Source organism: Xenopus tropicalis, chromosome 3 (genome assembly GCF_000004195.4).
Source record: "Xenopus tropicalis strain Nigerian chromosome 3, UCB_Xtro_10.0, whole genome shotgun sequence".
Classification (NCBI taxonomy): domain Eukaryota; kingdom Metazoa; phylum Chordata; class Amphibia; order Anura; family Pipidae; genus Xenopus; species Xenopus tropicalis.
Genome location: NC_030679.2, coordinates 57438098 through 57462796, shown reverse-complemented (window position 1 = coordinate 57462796; position 24699 = coordinate 57438098). Strand labels below are relative to the sequence as shown.

General features: G+C 38.0%; 1 protein-coding gene across 2 annotated transcripts in view; it reads left to right on the top strand.

Moving 5' to 3' along the window:
- Positions 1 to 23470, top strand: part of hmga2 (high mobility group AT-hook 2) — a 58028-nt gene extending 34558 nt beyond the window's left edge. Inside the window, exons 3-4 of one of the 2 annotated variants that reach the window (XM_012958527.3) lie at positions 7743 to 7769; positions 17866 to 23470. In XM_012958527.3, coding sequence (XP_012813981.1) covers positions 7743 to 7769; positions 17866 to 17910 — 72 coding nt within the window. In that variant the 3' untranslated portion in view covers positions 17911 to 23470. The remainder of the gene's footprint in view (positions 1 to 7742; positions 7770 to 17865) is intronic. The other variant, NM_001113874.1, reaches the window with a different exon arrangement.
- The last annotated feature ends 1229 nt before the right edge of the window (positions 23471 to 24699 follow it).

Genomic DNA, 24699 nt, shown 5'->3' with positions numbered 1-24699 from the left:
AGTAGAGCATGTGTTACATGCGATCCCCCTTTCCCAGGATGGGCCTCCGCTAAGTGGGAGATGGCCTATAGGAGCTATTTTGGAGGTGAGGATGTTGTTGGACTACAACTCCCTGAAGCTGTATTGTGTAGTGGTAGTAATTATTCAGCAAAGAACCTTCTGGCGTCCTAACTGTAGAACGTTTATTGTCAAAGACAAGGTTGAAGCAGGGTTATACTGACAATAGTTGAGGTAGTTAATACAGCAAGTAGTGGCAGTTGTACAAATGCAAAGGCAGAGTAGCACCACAGTGGAGGTAGATGAGGAGCTAGCAGCAATCCTAAGGATGATCACCCTTTACTGGACCGGATCCCTACAGCCAACGTTGGATCTGGGGTAGATACTGCCTGATACCTGTGTCTGAACTGCGGTCCCTACAGCAAGTCAAACAGAGCCTGGGTATGCTGAACCCTTACTTTCTCCTATGTTGGAGCCAAGACTGCTCTTACTAGATAGCCCTAACTATATCACACTATCTAAAGCGTGCTATGACTGGATCTATGCTACCACTAACTTCACCTCATTCACGGGGCCCTGTCCCCGACTTCACTAGAGCACCAAGGGGCTACTGTGGTGGCTTTACTGGGGCCTATTCTGATCCCAGGCTCAATGGAGTTGTTCCCTGAGAGTCAGAAGGCAGCCAAAGGGGAAGCCACCCCTCTTTGCTAGACACTTTATCAGTCTGTAAGGGGAGTGGTCATCCTAACTAAGCCAATAAGGCATAGTGAACTAGATACATGGGACTTTGCCGAGTAACAGTAATAGGAGAGAGGCAGTAGGGAATTAAAGCCATAGGGACTCTAATACCTATGGGTCCCTACAGGCATATGGCACTTTAATAAACTGGCACAATGGACATTTGTCCAAAGCCCACCAGGACATGGGGTGCTGCCTTTATCTGGTTTGAGTGTCACGTGTGTCATAAATGACAAAGCCATAATTTTGATGGGTTTAGATAAGTAGTAGTCGTCCTTTTGTGAAAACTTCTTAAGTGGCACAACAGTGCAGTCCATCTTTGCATGGTGACAGGCTGCTTGTTCAAAAAAAATCGAGCTATAACCTCTTGTCTCATTAAGCCAAGTTAATCACTTGACCTTTGCTATTACATTTCTTTTATACAGAACTAAGATACCTAGCGCTTTGCAGAGAATGCTTAATCATCCCACTACAATCTAATATTCCTTCCACAGGCATGCAAACAAGCACAATATGGTCAGTTTCAGCTTTACCATAATCTACAAATATGTCTCTAGACTGCAAATACAGGTGGAATACTTAGGGGCTGATTTACTTACCCACGAACGGGTCGAATGGAGTCCGATTGCGTTTTTTTCGTAATGATCGGTATTTTGCGATTTTTTCGTATGTTTTGCGATTTTTTCGGATTCTTTACGAATTTTTCGTTACCAATACGATTTTTGCGTAAAAACGCGAGTTTTCGTATCCATTACGAAAGTTGCGTAAAAAAAAAAAAAAATGCGCAACTTTTCGCGTAAGTTTTAACGCTACGAAAAATGCGCAACTTTTTACGCAACTTTCGTAATGGATACGAAAACTCGCGTTTTTACGCAAAAATCGTATTGGTAACGAAAAATTCGTAAAGAATCCGAAAAAATCGCAAAACATACGAAAAAGTCGCAAAATGTTCGTTTTCAAGTCGGAACTTTTCCAATTCGGGTCGGATTCGTGGGTTAGTAAATCAGCCCCTTAGACTTCATGCAAAAAATGCTCTTCTCTAAATCAGACCTCTGTGAGGTAGCAGTGCTAAACTGTGCCACACCTGGATTTTTTTAGCTTACAAAATAAATAACTATAATAATACCAAGATGTAAGGTAAGGGTGCATCATTACTACATGGGGGGGGTGATGAGAGATGCATGGTCCCTACTTATGAAACTGGGCCCCACCAGTGCATTGACACATCCTTGATTTTTCTACTATACTACACGCTGGTGGATCAGACAACGAAAAAGAAATCATTTAAACAAGTTTAGAGCCCTTGGCCTGGTATTAAATCATGGACCTCTCAGAAATTTGCATGGTTATTTGGACAGTCTTCATTTAAAGAGATGATTTTGTTGATACGGGTTCTGCTTAAAGGACATGTAAGCCCCACACACACAAATTTAATCAGTAAACAGCCTCTTTGAAATATTTCTCCTCCTGAAACCCACTCAGCCCCTCCCTTAGGAATTTGCTTTGATTTCTGGCTTGTGGGCATGCTCAGTTGTTCTAAGCTCAGATTACAAAACACGCCCCCCAGTCTAGCAGCCAGTGAAAAGATGGCATTGCTGGTTCCCATAGAAACTCTGCTCTAGCTGTCTGCTTCAGTTTTTTTCTGCTAACCTCCTCTCCTGAGCTCGGCTCAAACAAAGCAGAACTTTTATCAAAGACAGTTGTGCCTCTGTGAGCCTGTATTCTTGATGAAATGTATGCTGAATAAATGTGTGTGTGTGTGTGTGTATGCTGTTTGCAGATCTCAATGTATCTGATTATATATTAGAGGAAAAATGGCCACCAGGTGAAAGCTGCTATTTGCTTTAGGAAAATGAGATGGTGCTGGCAAGCGGAGGGGATATATGCAGTACAAATTATGCCATTTGGGTGGGGGAGACGTGCCCAACTGACATACATTGTAGGCAAATGTAGGCTTTACGTGTCCTTAAATTCATTAGGCATGCAAAGGATACATATAGTCACCACAGTGATGCTTTAAGTTGTAAACACAAGGAGATCTTTCCATGTGCTTGTTGGATGATTGGAAAACAGTTGCATAGTGTCTATTTTGTGGTTCCTTTACCATCTATCTTAAAATTAGGTTATTGATCTAGGCACGTGTGTTTGTGGCAAAAAACTACAATGTGATGTTCTAACCTGGCTTCTGTGTGAAGCACTGGGGATTTATCTGCTCTTCATAACTGCGTATGTATAGGCATAAAGAAAACACTAAAGATTTGCTGTCTAATATGACTAATCGCCTGATAATTAAAGGGTAGAGTCAAGAGAAGCATAAGTTACACTTCAAACATATCTACTAAGCCAAAACACCTAGAAAACCTAGCAAACTAGATGAATTCATACAAGATGTAATGCCTGCAGTGTGACTGAGATTACAAAAAAGTTAAAGGAACAATTTAAATATGTCTCTTCCACATTAAAGCATGTTTTGGCATTTAGTGTCATAGTGTTTATGAAACTGTTTTAATAAAATAAAAATGCAGCGACAGCACCAGTATTTAAACAGCCCTTAAATATGTAAATTTATAGATGAAAAATAATTGTAAATTCCATGAGACATTGTCTAATAAACATGCATACTAAATTTAAATACAGAATGCAAGTACTTGAGCCAATTATACCACTTATTTACTAATAACGCTGGTTCCCATGCATACTTAGTAGACTTGCATAGCTCTGTTCCTGTACATTTCAGTGGGCTTGGGCGATTTGATTAACATTTTTTTTTTTTTTTTTTTAATTTTGAGAATTTCAGGATGTAACCCTGGAATATGCAAGGGACTTGGTCTTAGCACATTAACAATAATGAAAAATATTGCCTTGGTTGCTGTACCTTCTTTAACCCCCATGCAAGTTTACTACATAACACCAATTATAACGCTCTAAAAGTGCCTCCAAATTTTTTTTTTCAGTGTGAATATACCTTACAAGAGCTAAAGGCCTTATTCACTGAACACTTGCATCTAGCCCTTAAACAATTCTCCAGAATCATGATGGATGCCTGCACATTCAGGAACATAGGTGATTTTTACACAGTTCTCTTAAAGGAACAGTAACACCAAAAAATGAAAGAGCTTTAAAGTAATAAAAATATAATAGTTACATAGTTACATAGTTACATAGGGTTGAAAAAAGACCATTGTCCATCAAGTTCAACCCATCCGAGTAAACCCAGCACACAACCTATACTAACCAATCTATACACTCACATACATAAACTATATATATACAACCAGTAATACTAATGCACTGTTGCCCTGCACTGGTAAAACTGGTGTGTTTGCTACAGTAACACTACTATAATTTATATAATAAGCTGCTGTGTAGCCACGGGGGCAGCCATTCAAAGGAGAAAAGGCACAGGTTACATAGCAGATAACAGATAAGCTCTGTAGAATACAATAGTGTTTTATCTGTTATCTGCTATGTGCCTGTGCTTTTTCTCCTTTGAATGGCTGCCTCCATGGCTACATAGCAGCTTATTTATATAAAATATAGTAGACTTTCTGAAGTAAACACACAACTTTTACCAGTGCAGGGCAGCAGCACATTATATTTTAGTTACTTTTATACACTTAAATTTTTTGGTGTTACTGTTCCTTTAAATAGAGTGAGACACACAACTTCTTAGTCTGTTTCATGAAAAGACTTTAGACTTGGGTCAAAGAGCACTGTCTTTTAATATATGGTGTTTTCAAAAAAACATTATGCCTACCAAGTGAACATTATAAATTAATATAAAAAAACATAATTCAGATACTAACAATTGATTTTCCTTTATTTTTAATTCATATTACTGTATCCTTAGTATAATACATATAGGACTGTCTGGGAAGATTTGGGCATGCAGTGGCCACATCTGAGACCTAGGCCTTCTGGTCACTAGCAATACCCAGTTTCTTGCATAATTGTCTTTTTTTTTTTTTTTTTTTCTTCTTTTTTGAAATGTAATATATAACTTGTTTTTGAACCCTACTAAATGACCCCTGTATGGGTTATATATTATTCTTAAGAGATCAGTTCAGTTTAGAAAAGCAGGCAATGCTTAAATGAAGCCTTTGAAAGATTTCTTTTCCCCAAATACTTATTGCCTCTCAGATCCTTTTTGTGTCTTTTATTTGCTGCAGAATACCACTAGACTTCCAACAAAAGAGGACCTGTGCTCCCAGGAATTCTCTGCATACCATTCGGGAGAAGGCATTTTTCTTAGCTACAAAGGCCCTTTGGCAAATTCTCCCTAATCACTGGATTTATCCTAGACTCTGATAGGTGCCATTCATAGACATGGCCTGCTATGTTATGGAGCAGAGACATTAATGGGATCTTTTCATGCAACACAAAACTGTGTAACATTAGTGAGAGAATCACAATGCTGCTGTTGGATGGAAGGAACTGCTTTCTCCAGCCAACTGCTTATTCTCGTTGTCTGCTGTCCCCCACTGTCCTCGAACTACAGCCACTATATCTGTAGTTCTGTTTAGTTTTGTCTTTTTTTTTTTTTCTGCAGTGCTTTTAAATTGCAGGCATTGTGACCTGCTTTCACCCCAGCAAGTCACGGGCCAGTTCAAAGCAAGTTTATATGCCCTTGAAGATCCTATAAACTGATAAGCAGTGCATGTTTAGGGTTCTTTACTTTTCAAATACTTTGTCCAAAATTATGTTCCGATATCTTGCACTGATGAGATATATGGAGATCAAAACAGGCTTGTCTGTAAGCTTGGATTTATAGCTCTGAATAATTAGGCTGTGTATGTTTTAGTAAACAAGTGGTTTTTGGATGGGTAGTTGGCCACAGGTATAAAAAGGATTCATTTGCGTGACTTATTTTATGATTCCTTAAGGGCTGTGGCACACGCTGAGATAAGTCACCCGCAACTAATCTCCCTGATATGACATCCCACCGGCGAGAATGTAAATCGCCGGTGGGATTGCATACGTGACGCCCGATTGCAGAAGTTGCCTATGCACCGCATATGCCATCCCACAGCGATTTACTTTCTCGCCGGTGGGATGTGATATCGGGGAGATTAGTCACTCACGACAAGGGAGATTTGTCATGGGCGACTAATCTCAACGTGTGCCACAGCCCTAAGTGTGAGTTAAGGGAATGCTATGTGCCTAGCTTGGAACATGTGAATATCTTCTATTCTAAATAAAGGCAAATAAAGGGAATATGCAAATAGGAGGGCTAAACTTGTCAAAATCGTTTTACATTTGTTAAACTGTTTGTAGGGTCTACACACATACCCAGTTATACAGTTAAGGTGGCCATACAGGGGCAGATTTAAGCTGCCGATTTCAGTAATTTATCTGGCTATGTATGGGGCTCTTCATCAGGCCTGAATTACTATGTAAAGGAAATTTACCTTAAACCTCCTGTTCTTTAAATTTATTTGTAATGTTAATGCAGTAATTTTCTAACATAACCTATATTTCACTGACAATATGGGATTAGTTTCAGTTTCAACAGTGCAATTGCCAAAAGCAGGGCCCAGTCAAAGTGGGTGGTCTAGACAGCTGTGGAAAGGGTGGTGCTTCCTGCTAAAGGAGCAGAGTTGGGCAGGCAAGGGGTGTGGCCAGGTGGAATTTTGAGGCCCCACAATTCCTGACTGGAACCATGGGCAAAACATTGAATTTAGAAATGTCTACTAAATACTTCCCAGTTGTTACCATTTTAGCACTTGTGTTAGTGTATCAGTCCTTTGTGCTATTTTGTTATTCTTGATGTAAAGTAAATCAGCCCTTCCATTTTTGGAGAGATGTGTTTTTTAGTAAATAGTGTAATTATTTTATTAGTAAAATATCTTTTATATAGCACCAAGATATTCCACAGTGCCTTATGTATAATCATCTAAGCATACAGAATGATGTCAGATCCTTCTTGTGACCCAAGTGTACACATGTTGCTAAAACTTGCACCCTCTTTCTGTTCATAAAATATTTTGTTTTCATGAATAGACCAGAAGAGCGCAAGAGAGAAAGAAGTGTGTGCATGTGTTTCTGCATGTATATAATATATTTGTGTATGTAATATGTACGTTTTTTGGTTTGATATTATGTAAATATTTTGTTTTTACTTACCTGAAATTCTGTTTATAGCTGGTGCATATTCACTCCTAGAGCGCACCATTCATAAATTTCACCACAGTGGAAAAAATATTTGCAAGTAATGTCTGGAGCCATTGGGTGCCACTAGCTGAAAAAACGTGCATGTGGCTGTAACCCCGACTAGCACTGAGGCTTTTCAAGGGTCTGTTTGTTTGGTGGTCTGTAAAGTATGGAGTTCATTTTTTAGAAGGGCAGCTTGCAGAATTACTGTGACACATACTAGGCAGGAAGCCAGAGCTGGCCTGCTTTCAGACATTGTCTTTCCCTTCATTGAAGTGTCAGAATGTAATTCATGGAAAAATTGGTTGAGCTGGCAGGTCTTTCATTGGGTTTCACTGAGTTGCAGTGTACCGGAGTCACATGAGTTCAAGACCTACAGCCAGCGATACATGGGGATTTCTTAGCAGCAGGAATCAGTCAGGCTGAAAAAATGTCTGTGTTTGATGTGGTTTGTATCAGTCCAGGAGTGATTCACAGCACAAAAATGTGGTGAGAAAAAATAGCTTGACATCTAGAGAATTTAAAAGGAATTACAACTTTTAAAAATGAAAGTTGGGTTAAATTGAAAACAATTGTGTTATTAGTGTTTGTAAGCCTGTATATTTTACATTTGATAACATGTTTAGTCAGTTTGGTTTTGACTAAACCAGAATTTTACAGATAAATGTTTTTTTTTTCTTTTAAGTTATGATTAGGTGACTTACGTACAAAATTAATAGTCATATAGGAACATATTCATATATAATATATAGTCCACACTGCAAGGATTTACTGAGGTTCCCACAAGGAGCAAAATATACAATTTGTAACTCTAATTTTTCTTTCAAAAATTAATATCTCATTTGTCTTCTTTTTAGCCACAGCAAGAGAAAAAGTCTGGTCGGGTAAGCATCCTTTCCATATTAAATTACTATTTTTATGCAGTTTTACATATACTACATATACTTATTGCACATTTACTTGCCTTTTTTTTATTTTTTTCAGCTATACTGTAAATTGTTTAATGTTAACAATCCTGGGCCACAAATTTTTACAGGGCACCATCATGGGCAAATGGATTCACCAAATAAATACAATATATATAATTTTTTTTTTTTTTTTTTTTTTTTTGGAGGGCCAGGTAAGCAAGTTAAATTCAGATTTAAAGTTGGGCATAGGTAGACTACTGCACTACTACCCACCATCAGTATAGGGGTGGGTTGTGGGCCAGACTAGTGCCCTTCTACACTTGCAGCCTCCTGTCTCGTCTAGCAACCAGAGAATCCTTTTGTGATTTAATCTCTACAGTTAGCAGAAGGATTAGGATGGTGCAGGTCCCAAAGCCCCTTCTAGGGGTTGATTAGTGCTAAGCGCATGTTGGAAAATTTCTGACCCAAGCATCAGCCATTCAGGGTTCTTTAATAAATTTTGCCTTGTAGTAATTGTGCATTTACTTAAATAATGATTAGCAGACTAGCCTTTTCCCTAGGCCCTTTCCCTAATACAGCTGATATCAATCACCTTTGCTTCAGGATTAAAGCTTATATTACACATGGCAATCTTTGGGGTGCCTTGCCCACTGTGGGGCTTTTCTTTCTGTGCGTAAATGTCAAAATGGCCCAAAATCACTATTTGTAACACAGGCTTACATTTTTCACAAAGGCTAGGATTACTGATGAGCTGAAAATTTTGTTTAGTTACAAGAGTTAGAATGATTAAGGGGTCTTGGCTCAGGCCACTGCTTAGACTGAAAAGGAAGTTGAGATGAGGTTAGTATGAGAGGAGACAAAAGCTAAATATAGCTTTTCTGGCTGTGTTCCAGTTAGGAGTCCTGCTTTTTTCTGCACTAAAAGGGTATTTGTATGGAGGTAAGGAAATTTATTTCTTAAATGCCTTTGCAAATCAGCTTTTGTGAGAGCAAGCAAGTATCCAGGAAGTGAGGTCAGGAGGTGGTCTTTGGACCATACTCTATGCAGTAAATCCATAGTAGAAAATGAGTTTGCAGTATAAAGTTACCATTATTAATATGCAGTCAATATTTCTTCTATATATCGTGAATAATACAAACCAAAGTGTATTGCCTCTGTAAAAGTGTAAGCAATTCATTTATATTGAACTTACTGCTCCCATGAAAAAAATCCTTAATTAAACTTTGTCACCTAAACATTATTAGGTTATAATTTAAGATTAAAGGAATACTATAGCCCTAGCAAGTCATTTTAGTTAATTAGGGCTTAAAAGTGATTTATAATGATTGAAAAAATAGCCTTTTATCTAGTATGTATTATTTTACATCATACCTTTCATAAGGTTTATGCTATGTTTTTAAAAAAAAATTCCATGGCATTCTTATTACACTAATAATCCATTCAGATTGGAATATGATTTTGTGCCTGCATGATGGATGTGAGCGTTGGTTCTTACTTAAATGGAAAGTTTGATCCCTTCCTGGCACAAAACTGCCTGTAACTAATGAGAGGCCGCTTCAATTCAAGTAAATGACAGGTTGAAAAATGCCATTGGAGAGAACTCCCCTGTGTGGCATAGGGCTTAGTATAATGTCACAAGTAGCAGGTCCTCTGATACCATCATACTCTAACCCATAAAATCATCAACTGTAATGTAAACAAAAATATTAACAGTATCTAAAAATGTTGTTCCTTTTATAGATTTTTAAAAATAAAATAAACTTATGTTGTATAAAATTTTGAGTAAATAAAAAAAAATTAAAAGATTCGTGAAAGTTTTGTGTCTCTACTGAAACCACAGATGTGTTGATTGATACACAGGGATCGTTTGGGGCCAAACGATTGAATTAGAACGACGGGTATAGGCGTTGGTCGGTTCGGGGACCACATCAACGAGCTGATGCGGTCCCCGATCCAACTGATTTTTAAACCTGCCTGATCGATATCTGCCCGATTTTCAGGCCCGCGACTAATCTCCCCGAAATGCCATTCCACTGGCGAAAAAGTAAATTGCCGGTGGGATGGCATACGCGGCGGCACGATTTCAGTGAAATCGCGGAAGTTGCCTTGAAAGGAAACTTCTGCGATTTTGAGGAAATCGTGCCGCCGCGTATGCCATCCCACCGGCGATTTATATTTTCACCGGTGGGATGACATTTCGGGGAGATTAGTCGCCCGCGAACAGGGAGATTTGTCGCGGGCGACTAATCTCCCCATGTGCCAGAGCCCTTAGAGGTTAGAGAGCTGAAAGCAGGAAGTAGTTTTATGGCCATTATGTTAGACATCTGCCCACTCTAGCCTTTATAGATTACATTTTTGCCTAACTAACTATACTAAATATGTTTTATTTTGCGCAGTCTGTCTATTTTACCCAGTTTCATTGTTCCTTTAAGTTCCTCTTAACAGTTGAGGTTAACAGTTAAAAGTTTTCTTTGTTTTCATTTGGGCTCTACCAAGTTTCCCTTTAAAGGAGAAAAGTCCAGGCTAAAAATGGACAACAAGGACATGAGCTCATGTGGGTTTCCTAATCTGAACTATCTAAGGAAATAGTGATAAATTATATAAACACAAGGACTGCATGGAAGTTCATGGAGGATAATGTAAATCTTCAGTTACATTCACAAGAATCTCTTCCTTTTCCATCTGTTTCCTTCAGAATATGCACATTGATAGGTTTTCCATGTGTTGGTCAGAGTTAAGTTTCAAGCTTATCCTTTCTCCCACAACAGAACGTTTACATACACAATCTGCTCATTGGAAATAGACTGGGAAGTATTGTTTCGTTTTATGACGGCTGCTGTTGTGATTGCTTTGTTTTTTTTCCCAGAGACAGGGCTGTCATTTAGGGGCAGCAAAGTTGCCTATAAGAGTGCTCTTTTAAAATGGTTTTAAGCGTGTTTGATTATAAAAACTTAATAATCTTTACATTTTATATTTTCAGTATGATGTAGAGAATGGTATTGTAAGGCAGTTTGCAGCTCATCTTTTTTTATTGGCTCTTAATATTATTTAATTTCTGTTTTGCAAAAGCAAGTTTGGAATTCCAGCCATTCTCTGGTTGCTAGGGTCATTCTTCACCTTACAATAAAGCTGTTTGAATGACAAGAAGGTGACAGGGAGACTGCCTTAACGAAACTGATTCATCAGGATTAATCTTTTTCTAAGATATTCTTGAAATGATATTTGGCAGAATAGAAAGGCAAGTGCAGGGCTACCATCAGTAATCATGCCCTGCGGAGTCCCCTCTCTGCCATAGGGTCTATGGATGATGGCGGCTCTGGGCAAGTGGCTCAAAAGACTTTTGGAGGAATGTAAAGTAAACAGGGAAAAAAATAAGAATAACATTTTACATTCCTCAATGTAATATATAGTTCATTAGAGTGCTATTGCATTGCAAATTAATAAATTAAATTAATTACACATTGCAACCTTTTTAAGACATGCGTGAACATGGCATAATCTGTTGGAGCAAACTTAACTTTTTCATTAAGAAGTTTAATTACATACACTGCGCAAAAATTTGCAAACTTTCTTCCTCTGTCGGAAGTGGTCCCTAAACAGTTTCTGCATTCGCAAAGGCCATATTAAATTCGCACAGAGGCATACATTTTTGCATTGCGAATATTTTTTCTGTTACTGCCTTTTTATTACATTTACCCCCTTAAGGCATTACAGTCTACAGTAAATTTTAGGCTCATAAAGGTCTTAATTTCTAACCAGCTGTACATAACCCGGCCGCCCCTGCAATTATTGCCAGAGCTAATCTCTGCTGTGTAAATAAGAAAATGTTCACAAAATCAGGGTCTGCAGATAAGTGGGCCCCATTAAACGCATAAGAAGGGGGTCTTGGGGTAGATGCAAAATAAGAGCAAGAACCAGAACACGACCTGCTATACCTACATAAAGTGAATTTTCAAACATTCTTTTAATGTTGAAGGCCTTCTGTTAAGTGTCTGTAAATAACATTGTTTGGAATTTAAGGTGAAAACATTGACTTTGGCAGTGACTTTACAGAGCCTGACTTACTTTTGCACAGGGCTGTAGAGTCGCAATAACTGCTGGTAAAAGTAGGCACTGAAAAAGGAATGGCTAAACCATGATAGATGGTGTCAGCATTGCCTTTCTGTGTTGTGCCAATGGTGTATACATTTAACACAATTTTGGAATTCTTCCTATCCGTTGTGTGAAGCAGACAATGCTTTGAAACCTCAAATGTTTTTTTTATGAGAGCCTGAGATTCCTCATGATTTTTCCCCAAAATAGAGAGGTAACAAACTCTAGAGCGCATCCTCTTAATGCAGTATAAAACCCATGTGATCACCTCCCAGAAGGTAACAATGGTCCCCTTGTCTCTATCATATCCAACAAGCTTAGCAGAGCAAAATATCAGTACACAAAAGACCCTCTGGGAGCATGTTTCTTTACTGTTACCTTGTAATGCAGCAGTTTTTTTGTCTTTTGTGAAATGGTTATGGAATTGGCTGTGAGCTGTTGAGCATTCAGCAGTCCTCGTGCCTGCTAGTCATAAACATGTCACTATGCGCTTTCACTTTAAAAGGGCCTTTTATCTTACCTTACTAAAACCCATTTCCAATGACTAAGTGGCTCGACCTGGAAGCTGCAGCCCGGCCTTCCCACGTAGCTTGGCCTTAATGAGGTGTGTATGTCTGTCTCTTAAATAAACATTTTCACCCTCCTATTTTTCAGAATAAAGTGTGGATCTCTTGGCAAATAGATTAAGGCAGTATAGTAATGAGGAAAGTATTGTTACTCTCTAGGAATGTAATCGTCACTCTGTATCATACCAAGCATATTTGTTATAGGCTAAATATTACTTGTTGCTTAAAAAAATATTGTTTTAAGTAGGAACAACATTACATGACTTGATTTGTTTCACTATCTTCAAATGTTTTAGAAAATAGCTACACGTGTGTTCATATAAAGGTATAGTACTTAAGCCACACCAGCATTATCTATAGGCTATATGCATGGCAGTGTGTGGAGGGGCAGTAGAGGTAACTTATAATTGACCATTAATTTATTTTTGTATTGTTTTCTCCTTATACAAATGAAATCATCCTTAGTGGTCATATGTATATTTCTGTTGCCATTGGGGATGCACCGAACCCACTTTTTTTGGTTCAGCTGATCCCCGTGACGGATTCTGCATATGCTAATTGGATCGGGAAGGGTTAAAAATTGCTGTGCACACAGTGAGTGGCGACATTTTTCCCTCCTACTATTTAACCCTTCTGAATGCTAATTTATGCTAATTGGGATTTGGTTCACTGGGACTGTGGATTCGGGCGGAACTGAATCCTTCAAAAAAAAAAAAAAAAAAAGGCTTGGTGCATCCCTAGTTGCCATATATTCTCTGTAAACATTTCAGGTTTAAAGGAGTAGTTCACCTATAAGTCAATTTTTAATGGGATAGAATATCTTATTCTTGGCAACATTTCTGTTGGTCTTTGCATGGCATACAGGTTTACCCATGACTTGGGTGGGATAAGGCCAGCTAAACACTTTTAGAGGGTAGCAGCCAGACTCTGCTTGCAGTCTGCCCACCCACCAATGATGTCTGAGCATCCCTATTATCTGCCATCTCATGCCTGCCCCTCCAGTGATGGGCTGGTCACTACATGAAACACTAATATGCTCCTTTGAAAACGTCTCCCTTCCTAAATCCTTTTACGATGCAACAATAGTTGGTCATACCTAAACCTGGGAAAGACAGGCCTATATGAGGAGCAGAGTGTGCTATCTCCTTGCTTAATATGGAAATCCAAATTTTTGCTAAAGTGGCTTAACGACTTATCAAAGTGATAACCTCCTTCGAACCTGACCAGACTGGGTTCATGCCATCCAAATCTACTAGTTTTAATCTTAGGAGACTTTCCCTTAACCTGCAAATCACCCATGAGAACCCAGGCTCCAGGCTGGTAGTGTCCTAATATATAAGATATTTTTAAATTTCTATATATTTTCAGTAACACTCCTAGTCACATACCTAAAAAGGTTCTCCAAGACATAGATAGGACACAATCAGAATTCATTTGGGGAAACCAAACCCCCACCCTCTCCAGGCCTATACTCAATGCTCCCCAAGACCAGTTAGGACTGACATCTCCCAATTATGAACTATACTATCTGGCCTCTCAGAACTCCCACATCGCCAAATTGAAATATTTAATACAGAAAACCCAGCATCAATACTAGAAGCTTTGTATTCAACCTCAATTGAAAGCCTACATAATGCTCTTTATAGAAGTCGGAAGGACATTAGTCCCTTGCTACCTGTCCTAGATGCCACCAAAAGAGTATGGGACAGCATGATACATCAGGGATGTTGTCACCCCATACACCAGTATGGGACAACATGCCTCTGTTTAGCCCAATTTCCTTTATCACCTCCACAAATCCAGCACATGGATCTGGAGATGTTAATGGTTCATCCTACTAGATCAAAACTCCTTTCTAATACATACAAACATCTGATTTCCAAAAGATACAACCCGTGGCCTAGAGTAAAATACAAATGGGAAGCCAGCGGGATCCACGTAGATCCCGATGACTGGGATGAAATCATCAACAACTTGTACCAACCTTTAGTGAGTGTCTGAGACAAACTTTAACAATTTAAAATTATTCACCAAATTTATCTTGCACCCCAAAAACTGCACACTATTGGAAGACTCCCTTCTCCAAACTGTCTAAGATGCAAGGCCCCCTCCGACAACTTTTAACATCTACTATGGGACTGCCCTGACATACAAAAATTCTGGAGGCAGGTCATACACTTTATGGCCACAGAACTCTCACTTCCCCTAGTATACATCCCAGAAACATGCTTGCTAGGTTTGGTAGACTCCCTGGTGCCCAGAACATATACTAGATGTCTCATGAGGCTGCTCTTTTTCTATGCCAAAAAGATGGTAGCTATGCACTGGATGGGCTCTACCCCACCAACACTCAGAAAATGGATTTCCCTAGTTAAGGCCCAACTACAACTACACAAAATTACCCATCTATTCAGAGGCTGCACAAACAAGTTTGAAGGTATATGGGCTCCATGGTTTGATTCTCCTGCGACTTCTACTAAATGAACACTGAGACTCTCCAGCTCCCCCCTCCCCCTCTTTACTCTCTTTCTTCTACCTTTCAAAGGTTAAAACCAATAAAAATATATATTTTTTTTAAAAAAGTTATATAAAAATGAAGATCAAATACAAATGTCTAACTTAATCTAAAGGTTAATTTTAATTTGAACAACCCCTTAAAAGAGCCTCTGTATTCCGTGTGAAACTTTACACCCCCAATGGGCTGATGTATTGAGTACGTGATTGAAAATGTGCTTCCTACTCATATTTTTCCCGTTTACTCTTCTGGGAATTGCACACACTGTTACATCATCGGAGGAGTATATATAAGGGTCATGCCCTGACTCCTCTTCAAGGGCCATATAATGTGCAAAAGGATAAGCTACTTTTTACGATATCCACATTTCCCACAGTTCTTTGGACAGACAACCAGTGTGAAATATCATGGCCTGACGCTGCTTTGGTAATATTTTTAAGCTGTCTATCATGCATTTGTGCTTGTGTTTTTTCCCTGGATTTACAACTTTTTTTTTTTCCAGCACACATTCGCACACCCATCATTTTTTTTTCTTGGGGACAGGAGAGGAGGCTCTTTAAAACCTTTGTAAAAGGAAAGGAGTGCTCAAAGCAGTGGTCTATGATGAAAGGCCAGTGTTTTTTCCTTCAACCATGGTGCTCTTGTGCAGTTATGTCACACATGGTAGCATTTAGGAGCCCCTTCACAGCTGAAGTGTTTCAGACACTAAAGAATGGAAGCCTGCTCATGTAATGCAGGCAAACTCTAAAGCATGCTTCCCTCAATGGTGTACTGTAGTGGCCTGGGAAAGGAAGAGGGTTATAAATTCTGTCAGTTGGACTCCCAGACAAAATGAAGCCATGTGGAAAATTAAATATATTGAAGTATGATGACTTTCCTAAGTTGGTTTAAGGTTACATTTTTCCCCTTATGTCCACTACACAAGTAAAACTAAATTGTGTGTAATTTATAAAAAATGTATTTTCAGAACAGCCTGTTTATCAGACTTCAGCATACTACTGTGGCCCTGTGAGCTATTTCACAAAACTGTACAGGCTCTAGGGAATGTTGTCAGAAGAAGCAATATAATATTATTGATTTAAACATTGTTTACACGCTCGTGTGGGTCAGTCAATTTCCTAGTAATCATGTGACTATTTGTGCTTCCTGTTTTGTGCAAACACAAGTCCTATCCTGCATTGTGGCAGGGATTCTTCATTAAATTGCAATATCTGAGCCAGTGTCTGACAGAACAAAGCAGGATTATTCACTCTAGACCACTCTATACTTATCACACTATTTTCAGATGCTTGCTGATCTATCAGTGGGCAAGAAATAGATAAGAAGGCTGAGCGGTGGCAGCCTAAACTAAAACATTTAATTACAAAGTTATGCAGTGTAAATTGCAAATAATTCAATGTGCCAATAAATGAGTTTTTTGGTGTAATATTGGTGTATAGGCAGACATCCTAGGTCATTGTGCCTGATCCTGAGCTTTAAAAAAGCGCTAGCGCTTTCTCCTACTCAATGGTTGTAAACCTAGTCGTAAAAAAACATGACCTGGGTTTCTCCTGCTTAGGTAATAGTCTCATGTCTACCACCAGGCGGAGAATGTTTAGAAACAATTTCTGAATTTATTTTCACCTATACACTGCTGAAATCTTCTTCAAGCTTCAAGTGTGTCTGGGGTGTCAGAAATCTTTGCCTCTCACTGTATATTATGTATTTGAGGATAAAGTTCCCACTATTCTTTTGATTTTGGGTGCCATTACCCACTGCAATTTACTGTATAATATGTTTAGGATCTAGAGTGATTGTTCGTGGTTATTTACAAGTGCATACTGTGTGTATCTATATATTTTTTACTGTAACTGTACAAGCTAATTAAGACTAATAGCACATGGGACAGTTTTCCACAGTGTATTTTGGCTGGCAGAGGTCTGAAGCCATGCTAAAGTAATGTAGGGCAGTTTTGCCTGTTTTCTCACTCAAGACTACACCAGCAGGTGCTAATAGGCTAACGCCACATGGAGATGAGAATCACCCCCTCTGCTCACATCAGCCCTTGCATGTTTTTGCACCTGGAGCCACTGCTGCAGGCCAGTTGCAGGCACATGGAGTGGATTTTGGTGCTGAAATGCATACTTATTATTTTAGCAACAGCTAAAAACCTCTCCATGTGCCTGCTCCTGGGCCGATGCATTGGGGCTGATTTTTGGCCTGCACTTATCAACTCCTGGTCTGAGCTGACGTCTTGGTCATTGTGATATTGATTCATTGGTTACACTCTAAGGAAGGGATTTACAGATATAATTGGTCCTTGGAAGTGGGCTCAGCAGTCGGCACCCGACACTACAACAAGCATTTGATATAGGTGAACGTTACCAGTTTATGTTGAGACTAAGGAAGGAAAATTCCAATGCTGTCCCTTTTTCACCCCCATTTTATTAAAATTGTGGGAGAGGATATAACCACGGAAATGTTCTTTGATGAAAGATGTCGGGGCATTATGCCAAACATGCATATTCTACATTTCCCTTTTTTGTTTTGTGATTAGTAGAATTTTTTTTCTCTCTGCCTCGATGACAGACATACAACAAGGATGCTATAACAATATGAAGGTATGAAGCTTGGGAAACGATGAACATTTTAACATAATGATCTCATTCTACTTATCTGCTAAAATGCTGCCTTCATATGTATATATTTAAATCCTTATGTTCCCTGTAGAAAATGCACAGGCACTAACATTTGACATGACCCATTTAAACAAATGGAGACCAATTAAATAGAGTGTATATGTGGCAAGGTTATTACTGCTGTAGAATTATGGTGAAAATAAGGTAAAGCATTTAAGCTGTGGCATTTAGCTGCAGATTTAAAACAATGTTTTCTTTTGTTTTTTTTTGTTTTTTTATAGGAACAAACTGCAGAGACATCCTCACAAGAATCTGAAGACGACTAGATAACCACCAAACTGAATTTCTACCTCAGACAGCAGTTGGGTTTCTTTGGTCCAGATTCAGAATCTTCAGTGAATCTGGGTCTTAGAAAGGAAAAGACACTGCCTTGACCACTTAATTTCTACTACCACAGTCTTTCCACTTTTGCCTTGGGGACCAGGAAGAAAAAAAAAAAATCACACTTTTTTCCAAGGACTTTGTTGATCATTTTCTTTGTAATCCCTTCTCTGTCCCAGATCTAGTGAACAAAAAAAAACTGCTGTAAAACAGGGGATTCAGATTAATGATGACTTTATAAATAATGTTGTTTCTCCTTAACCTACTAATAGTTAATGCTGTTAGGAAAGGGTGTGTGGGTTGAAGAAATTGGAGTCATTTTAGTCACTTTCTGCACTGTATACAGACAAGGAAACCTGCATTAAATGGGCATTGAACTGGGAAAAGCTTGGTGTGCCACACTGTTTAGACCTTAAATCAAACCACACCAGCCCACGCCAACAATAAGGGATAAATGTGATTTTATTGATTTAGGCTTTGTTTTACATGCAAGTAAATATCCTAATCTCATTTTTCTACATTTGAACAGAAAAAGTGGCCACACTTTTATATAGCTTTTCCTAAAAACTGTTGCACCACAAAGTCTTCTGCAATATTTTAATATAGCCCAAAACAAAATATTGATTGTACCGAAAACAAGTTATTTGCACATGTCCTGCATGTCCAGCAAGATGAGCAAGCTATCCATTACTTTAACTAAAAAAAAAACCCTATTTCTTTTAAACTGGTAAATATAGAGGTCAAGACAAGTCCCTCATATGTGCATTCATATTCTTTGGAACTTGAAATTTGTGAAATAGATTTACTGACCATGTCATTCTAATTGTTTTTAAAACTCCACATCACATAGGCAATACTTCTTACAAATAGTCATTTTTTGAGATAGCATGTTATAAATGTTTGCTGAAACTTGAAGGCAAAATGAGCCCTGTTGATAAAGTAGGTTTCATCATCCATTTATATTTTCATCATCCATTTATTTTCTCTTAAACAGACATTTAAAATATGAGGTAATTAACTAATATGTGCTGCGACCTTTCCACTGACCTGAACTATGGTCATGCATTAAATACAGATGCTGTTCTGTTGGAGACTGCCTCAGCCAAGGCAGAGAATGAGTGCTCTGTGCACAATAAATTGTGTCCTCAGTACTTCTGTGATTATTTAAGGAAAGATAAATGGAAGATAAACACAATTTATGGATAAGATATATTTCCTTTCTCAAAGGTTAAGAAGTTGCACGAAATTGTCTTTCACAAAAATGACCAGTTCTGAAAAGCATTTTTTTTTTTTTTTTTTTTTTTAATGTTTACTTTCAGTTTGTAGGGTGGTTGGATCAAGTCTCTGCCCTACCTTATATTGCAGGAGAAGTCCTTTTGGGCAATCCTCATGTTCTCCTGCATACTTGATAAAAAAAAGATAGGAGCAGTTGAAATTATTCCATTGGCTGCAGTACAGTGGATGAGACATACTTGATAAGGCTCTCTTTGTGTAGTTAACTGTTATATACAAGTGTTGCTTAAAAGCTTCCACTTCTAGGTTTGTTTCACTTTCCATTCACACAGGTACAAAAGGCAGTTAATATATGTTAAATGTCTCTACCCATGAATATTTTGGAGTGCTTAGTGTGGGCATGTAAAATGTGTTTCTTTGCAGTGAGTTATTACACTTTTATATTGCCAAAAGTGTTCTGACACCAGTCTGCCCAACACCTCATTCTAAAACCAAGGGTGTAATGGTGGTGCTCCCTTTGCTGCTATAACAGCTTCAACACTTATGGGAATACATTCCACTAGATGTTGGAACATTTTTGGTGGGATTTGCTTTCATTCAGGCATAAAGCATCTGAGGTTGGGCACTGATATTAGGGCTCGGGCCTGTAATTTAGTCGGCTTTTCGTCACAGGGTTTCAGTTAAAGTCGCTCTAAGCAGACCATTTTTTTCTGTTTCAGCATGATAATGCTGGTTTGCTGAGATGGGAAGTGTCCTTCTCCAAAATGACTGCAACGTAATAGAAAACCAATTTTAATGACTACCAGATTGCCCAGAGGCTATATAAACTTGAACAGTATCTCAAGAGGTAGGCTGGAAACTTAGAACTATGTAAACTGAAGGGATGCTTCTTGTCCAAGGGCCTCCAGTTGGACAGCCCTGACAGCAAGTTTTCAAAGACATAATTGCAAAGCAATATTAACTAATATTTGTATAACTTTTATCAGCTCTGAAATGCGGTATCTATGTTCTACCTTTTAAAATGAACGAATGTGCCCTCATTTTGGGCCTTAGTTTTAAAAGCAGATGCTGTCTTCCAAGGTAGCAGCTACCTGGCACATAGAATTTGTGTGGCTGCAAGCAGAATATGCTTGAAAGAAAAGGGAATAGACACTCTTCAGTCTGCTGCCATCATGTAAATAATTTCCGTGTACCTCAACAATAAGAACTTGAAATTTGCCTTAATGTGTATTTTTAGCAGTTTAATCAAGTTTGAATGCCTTGTATTAGCAACCACACTGTGCCTATTTTATTCTGAAGCAGCCACCAAAAATGTTTTTTTTCTATAGACTGAGAGATAAGAGTTCAGTTTTTAAAGAATTACTGTAAAGAAAATGATTTGGGGATTTATATGTATAGTATAATTTTTCATATTCTGCAAGTATACTGAATCCATAAATGTAATTTCTAAAACACTTATCACCCAATTTATTATAGGGGCAGGTTTATCAAGGAAAGAAATCCATTCTTTTTATCTGCAAAAAAAATTGCAAAAATAAGTATAAGTATGCTTTTCCACATCAACAATGGAGCACACTTGCCCACAGATTAGAATGGGTTTGGCTTGCTCAAAGCTGGTAAATGTTTTTTTGCAAATTGTGAATTTGTTTTGTAAATGTTCAACCTGCAAGAAAAAACTTTTTAACTGTAAAAATAATTTGAGCTTTGATAAATCTGCCCCATTGTTATAAGTTGAAATGCATTTTTGAAAATAATTGAGGTCCCTGACAGCCAGCACTGTAAAATGTATGTTATACAGTTGGCAAGCAGTGAAAAAAGTGCCATTGGAGTCCTTAAGTAGTATTTTATTTTTCAAAGTGGCTTGTTACCATAGAGTTTTTATTTTGCACTTTGCTGAGTGATTGCTTCATAATTCATCAGGAAAAGTCAAGTTAGCTAAAATGAATAAGGGACTCCTTGATTGCTTACCATCTCCTGGAATGTCAGTGAGATATTTGTATCTAAACAAAACAATTGTCTGTACATGATACATTTTGTATGGTGTGAAGACCGTAAATGACAGCAAAACCCTTCATACAGAAAAGTGGTTCCTATAGAGCCCGTAAGTGCTTTCCTATTCCAATGCCACAAATGGTGAAGCAGATCTGGAGTCTCAGAAGCACGGGCATCAACCAACCTTCTGTTATCCTTCATGATGTTTTGCAGTTAATGACTCCTTGTTTGAAGAGTCTGCTGGTTTCACTTCTTTTATTACATTTCTTAATGGGAAATGTTGTGCTTTATATTTTAAAAATAATTTTGTAAATTCAATTTGAAAGCATTGTCCTTAAAAGAAATGTATAACTTGTGTCCATTTGCCAGCCATGTAAGAGAAATGCCACAGGTTAGGACTTTCAATGAAATCACAGACTACCTCTGATTTCCAACGGTCTTGTTATCAAATGCTGCTATATTAATTACATTGCAGAAAATTACATTAGGACAGAAAAGTGCTCCTACCTGCAACCATATTAAGAGTAAATGGGGGTATAAATGAGTAGCAATTTGGAGCACTTTTGTAACAACTCCATGGTCTGCTACTGTGTTTACTTTAATCCCCTACATATCTCAATATACTTGTGTGGTCTTTTATTCAGTGCCTGTATTATGAACTGTTACCTTCGATATATATATATATATATTTTTGTATGGAATTCTTCTAGGTTTTTACGAATAACCCTAGCATAGTCATTGAACATGTAATATTTTAGCACCAACAATTCATATACACAAAATGGAACTGATGTCCATAGTTGTACCTCATTGTTAAACATGGGCTATTACCTTCACAAAAACTGCAATACCTCTCAACTTCAAATGCAATGGAAAATGCCATTAGGAATAGTGTATAGTATTTAGGACTGCAATTTACTTAGAATCCAAGGATAAGCAACCTTTGGCACTCCCAACTGTAGTGGAGCTACCACTTAAAGTTTTGCTGGGGCATGGCATTCCTCAGTACCAGACGTGCCAAAGATTACATATCCTTGCACTAATCAGAGTGTTTTGTGGGAATTATATGAAAAATTTAAATTGTCCCACGTTTGAGTAGTGCTGCTTGATAAGTTTCATCGGTGTCTGCATAGAACACAGCACATCACTTAAACATGGATCACAATGCATCTTCTAAAGAACACCAGAAAAACTTGAAATTTTGTAGGCGGGATAAATGCAAGCTTGGCTTTTGCATAATGCAATCGTAACTAGGCATGTAATGTAGAAAACGGAAATGCTAATTTCATGTATTTTTCACAAATGTGATTTATTTTTAATTTTTGTGTTCAAGATTTATTTTACATTGTCAAGTAGAGATTTTTTCCTTTATCTTTTCCTCTCTCTCTTTAGCCAGTATTTACACCTTTAACATTATATTAATAACTGGGCTTGTAGTAGCCCCCAGGAGTGCTTATGTCTGTGCTGTTTACGTGGTGTGCCAAATACCGCATATGCCCAATGATGGAAATAAAAGTATGTATGGCTTCAAAATACAGTCAAAGCATTGAAACCTGTATAGTGTTCATAAACAGCAATGGTTTTCTTGGAATCCTAGGTAGACTGGATCCAAAACAGCAGTGATGGGCAACCTACTTACAGCCGTCTGCAGGGCCGCATGTCTCCCAATCCCGCGGTGACTCTACAAAATCTATGCTTTTTATTGGCTGGCCAGCTCTTTAGGTTGAGCTATTCCAGCTATGTTGCATATGCTGGAGGGAAATGCAGTACTATGTACAGACACAAAGCCCTGGGGTGCCAACAGCTCTAATAAACGTAATCATGTTTATTTTCTATATGTTTTAGTACAATCAGACATTACTACCTCTTAGGGCTTACTATACCTCATTTTTTCAGACTGAACAAAAGCAGCTGGTGGCCACATAGTCAGAAAGAACATTATAAATTTTTATGCATATAGTTTATTTTTGTGGGAGATAAATTTTATAAAACTGTTCTTTGCTGTTATTGGCCCCAGCTAGACATGACTGGACATTTTCTGTTTTCTGTTCCTTTGCAAAAGGATTCTGATTGTGAGACAAAGTATCAAAATGCTTAACTGAAGTTTGCTTTATATGCTTTAAAAATCCTTTTCTTTTGAGTGTTGCCTAACTTTGCCTTGCTCCTTTGCCTAGACTTCATGTCTGTGATTGTACTTTGAATTGCTTGCTTGTTGAACATATTTTTTAAATGGATTATCACAGTCTGTTTAGCACAATAAACATAATACCCCTTGTTATACCTATGTTGTCTTGATCTATTTGTCACTTCAACAAAAACTCTGACCTGTGTGTATCTGACTAATTATTTCATTAAAGGCTCTGTGTGTATAACATTACCCCTCAACTTATGGCAAAGGTTCCTGTACCATAGAGCCTGCCCTTAAGGAAACCCATGGCAGTCAGGGTGATATTTGCTTTCAATGCATATATTAGATATTGTCATTGCTTTAGCAAGGTAACCATTAATTGCTGTATTTACTTATTCTCTAAACTTTGAGTTGCCCAAGTGGATCACACTAGAAGTGGGGTAGCTTGACCCACAAAACTCTGAAAACCTTTAATGAGGTGTTTTGTCATTTACATGTTAATGTTTTTATGAATTTATACACAATTCACATATCACAATTTATACAGTGCACCCCATAAGCTTCCAATAGTATTAGGGTGTATACGTTCTTTATTGTACGAAGTCACTTAACCAATAATAAAATGTCCAACAGAGCCATACTACCACAGCACTTATTTAACAATTGGCACCAAAAAGCATAATATCCATAATACAATATATTGAAATTTGTTATGAATTGTATCCCCTATTCTCAAACTTCTGTCCATTTACTCAATGACTAAAATTTGACCCTGTTGGAACAAAACAATGCTGTACATCCTTGATAGCAATACATCATTTCTTTAGGGTGGCCCAACTGAAGTCTGGAGAAGGAGTGGCTTTCACATGGACAAATCGGTTCTCCACAGTCTGTCTCCTACAAAATGGATAGAAAGTCCTCCTTGTAAGGCAGACACTGAAGGATAAACATCCTTCAGTGAATGTCAATGTTTCATACAATTATCAAAACACTACTCTGCACATGATTTTTGTTTTTCACCTACTGTAAAAGTCATTTAACGTCTTATTCAGGACACCATCTACAATTAGCACATATCTCTTGACAGCCAAAGGGTGAAAGTTGCCATAAAGCAGTTGATCTTAGACAGTGGGCTTAGAGCATATTGGTGCCTGAAATATTTTCATGACTTAGAATTTCACATCTAAAAAGGAGATCTGATGTAATAAAAAAAATATGGTCTAATTGACCAATTTTGGAGGCACCAAAATATTAAGAATGTGTTTTCGCTGCAGTGATCAACCATTAATACATACCATTTCTCTTTCCAGACATTGTTTGCAAATGGGATATAACAACTAATGACTTATAATTTCAGGTTATCAAACACATCTCTTCCCCC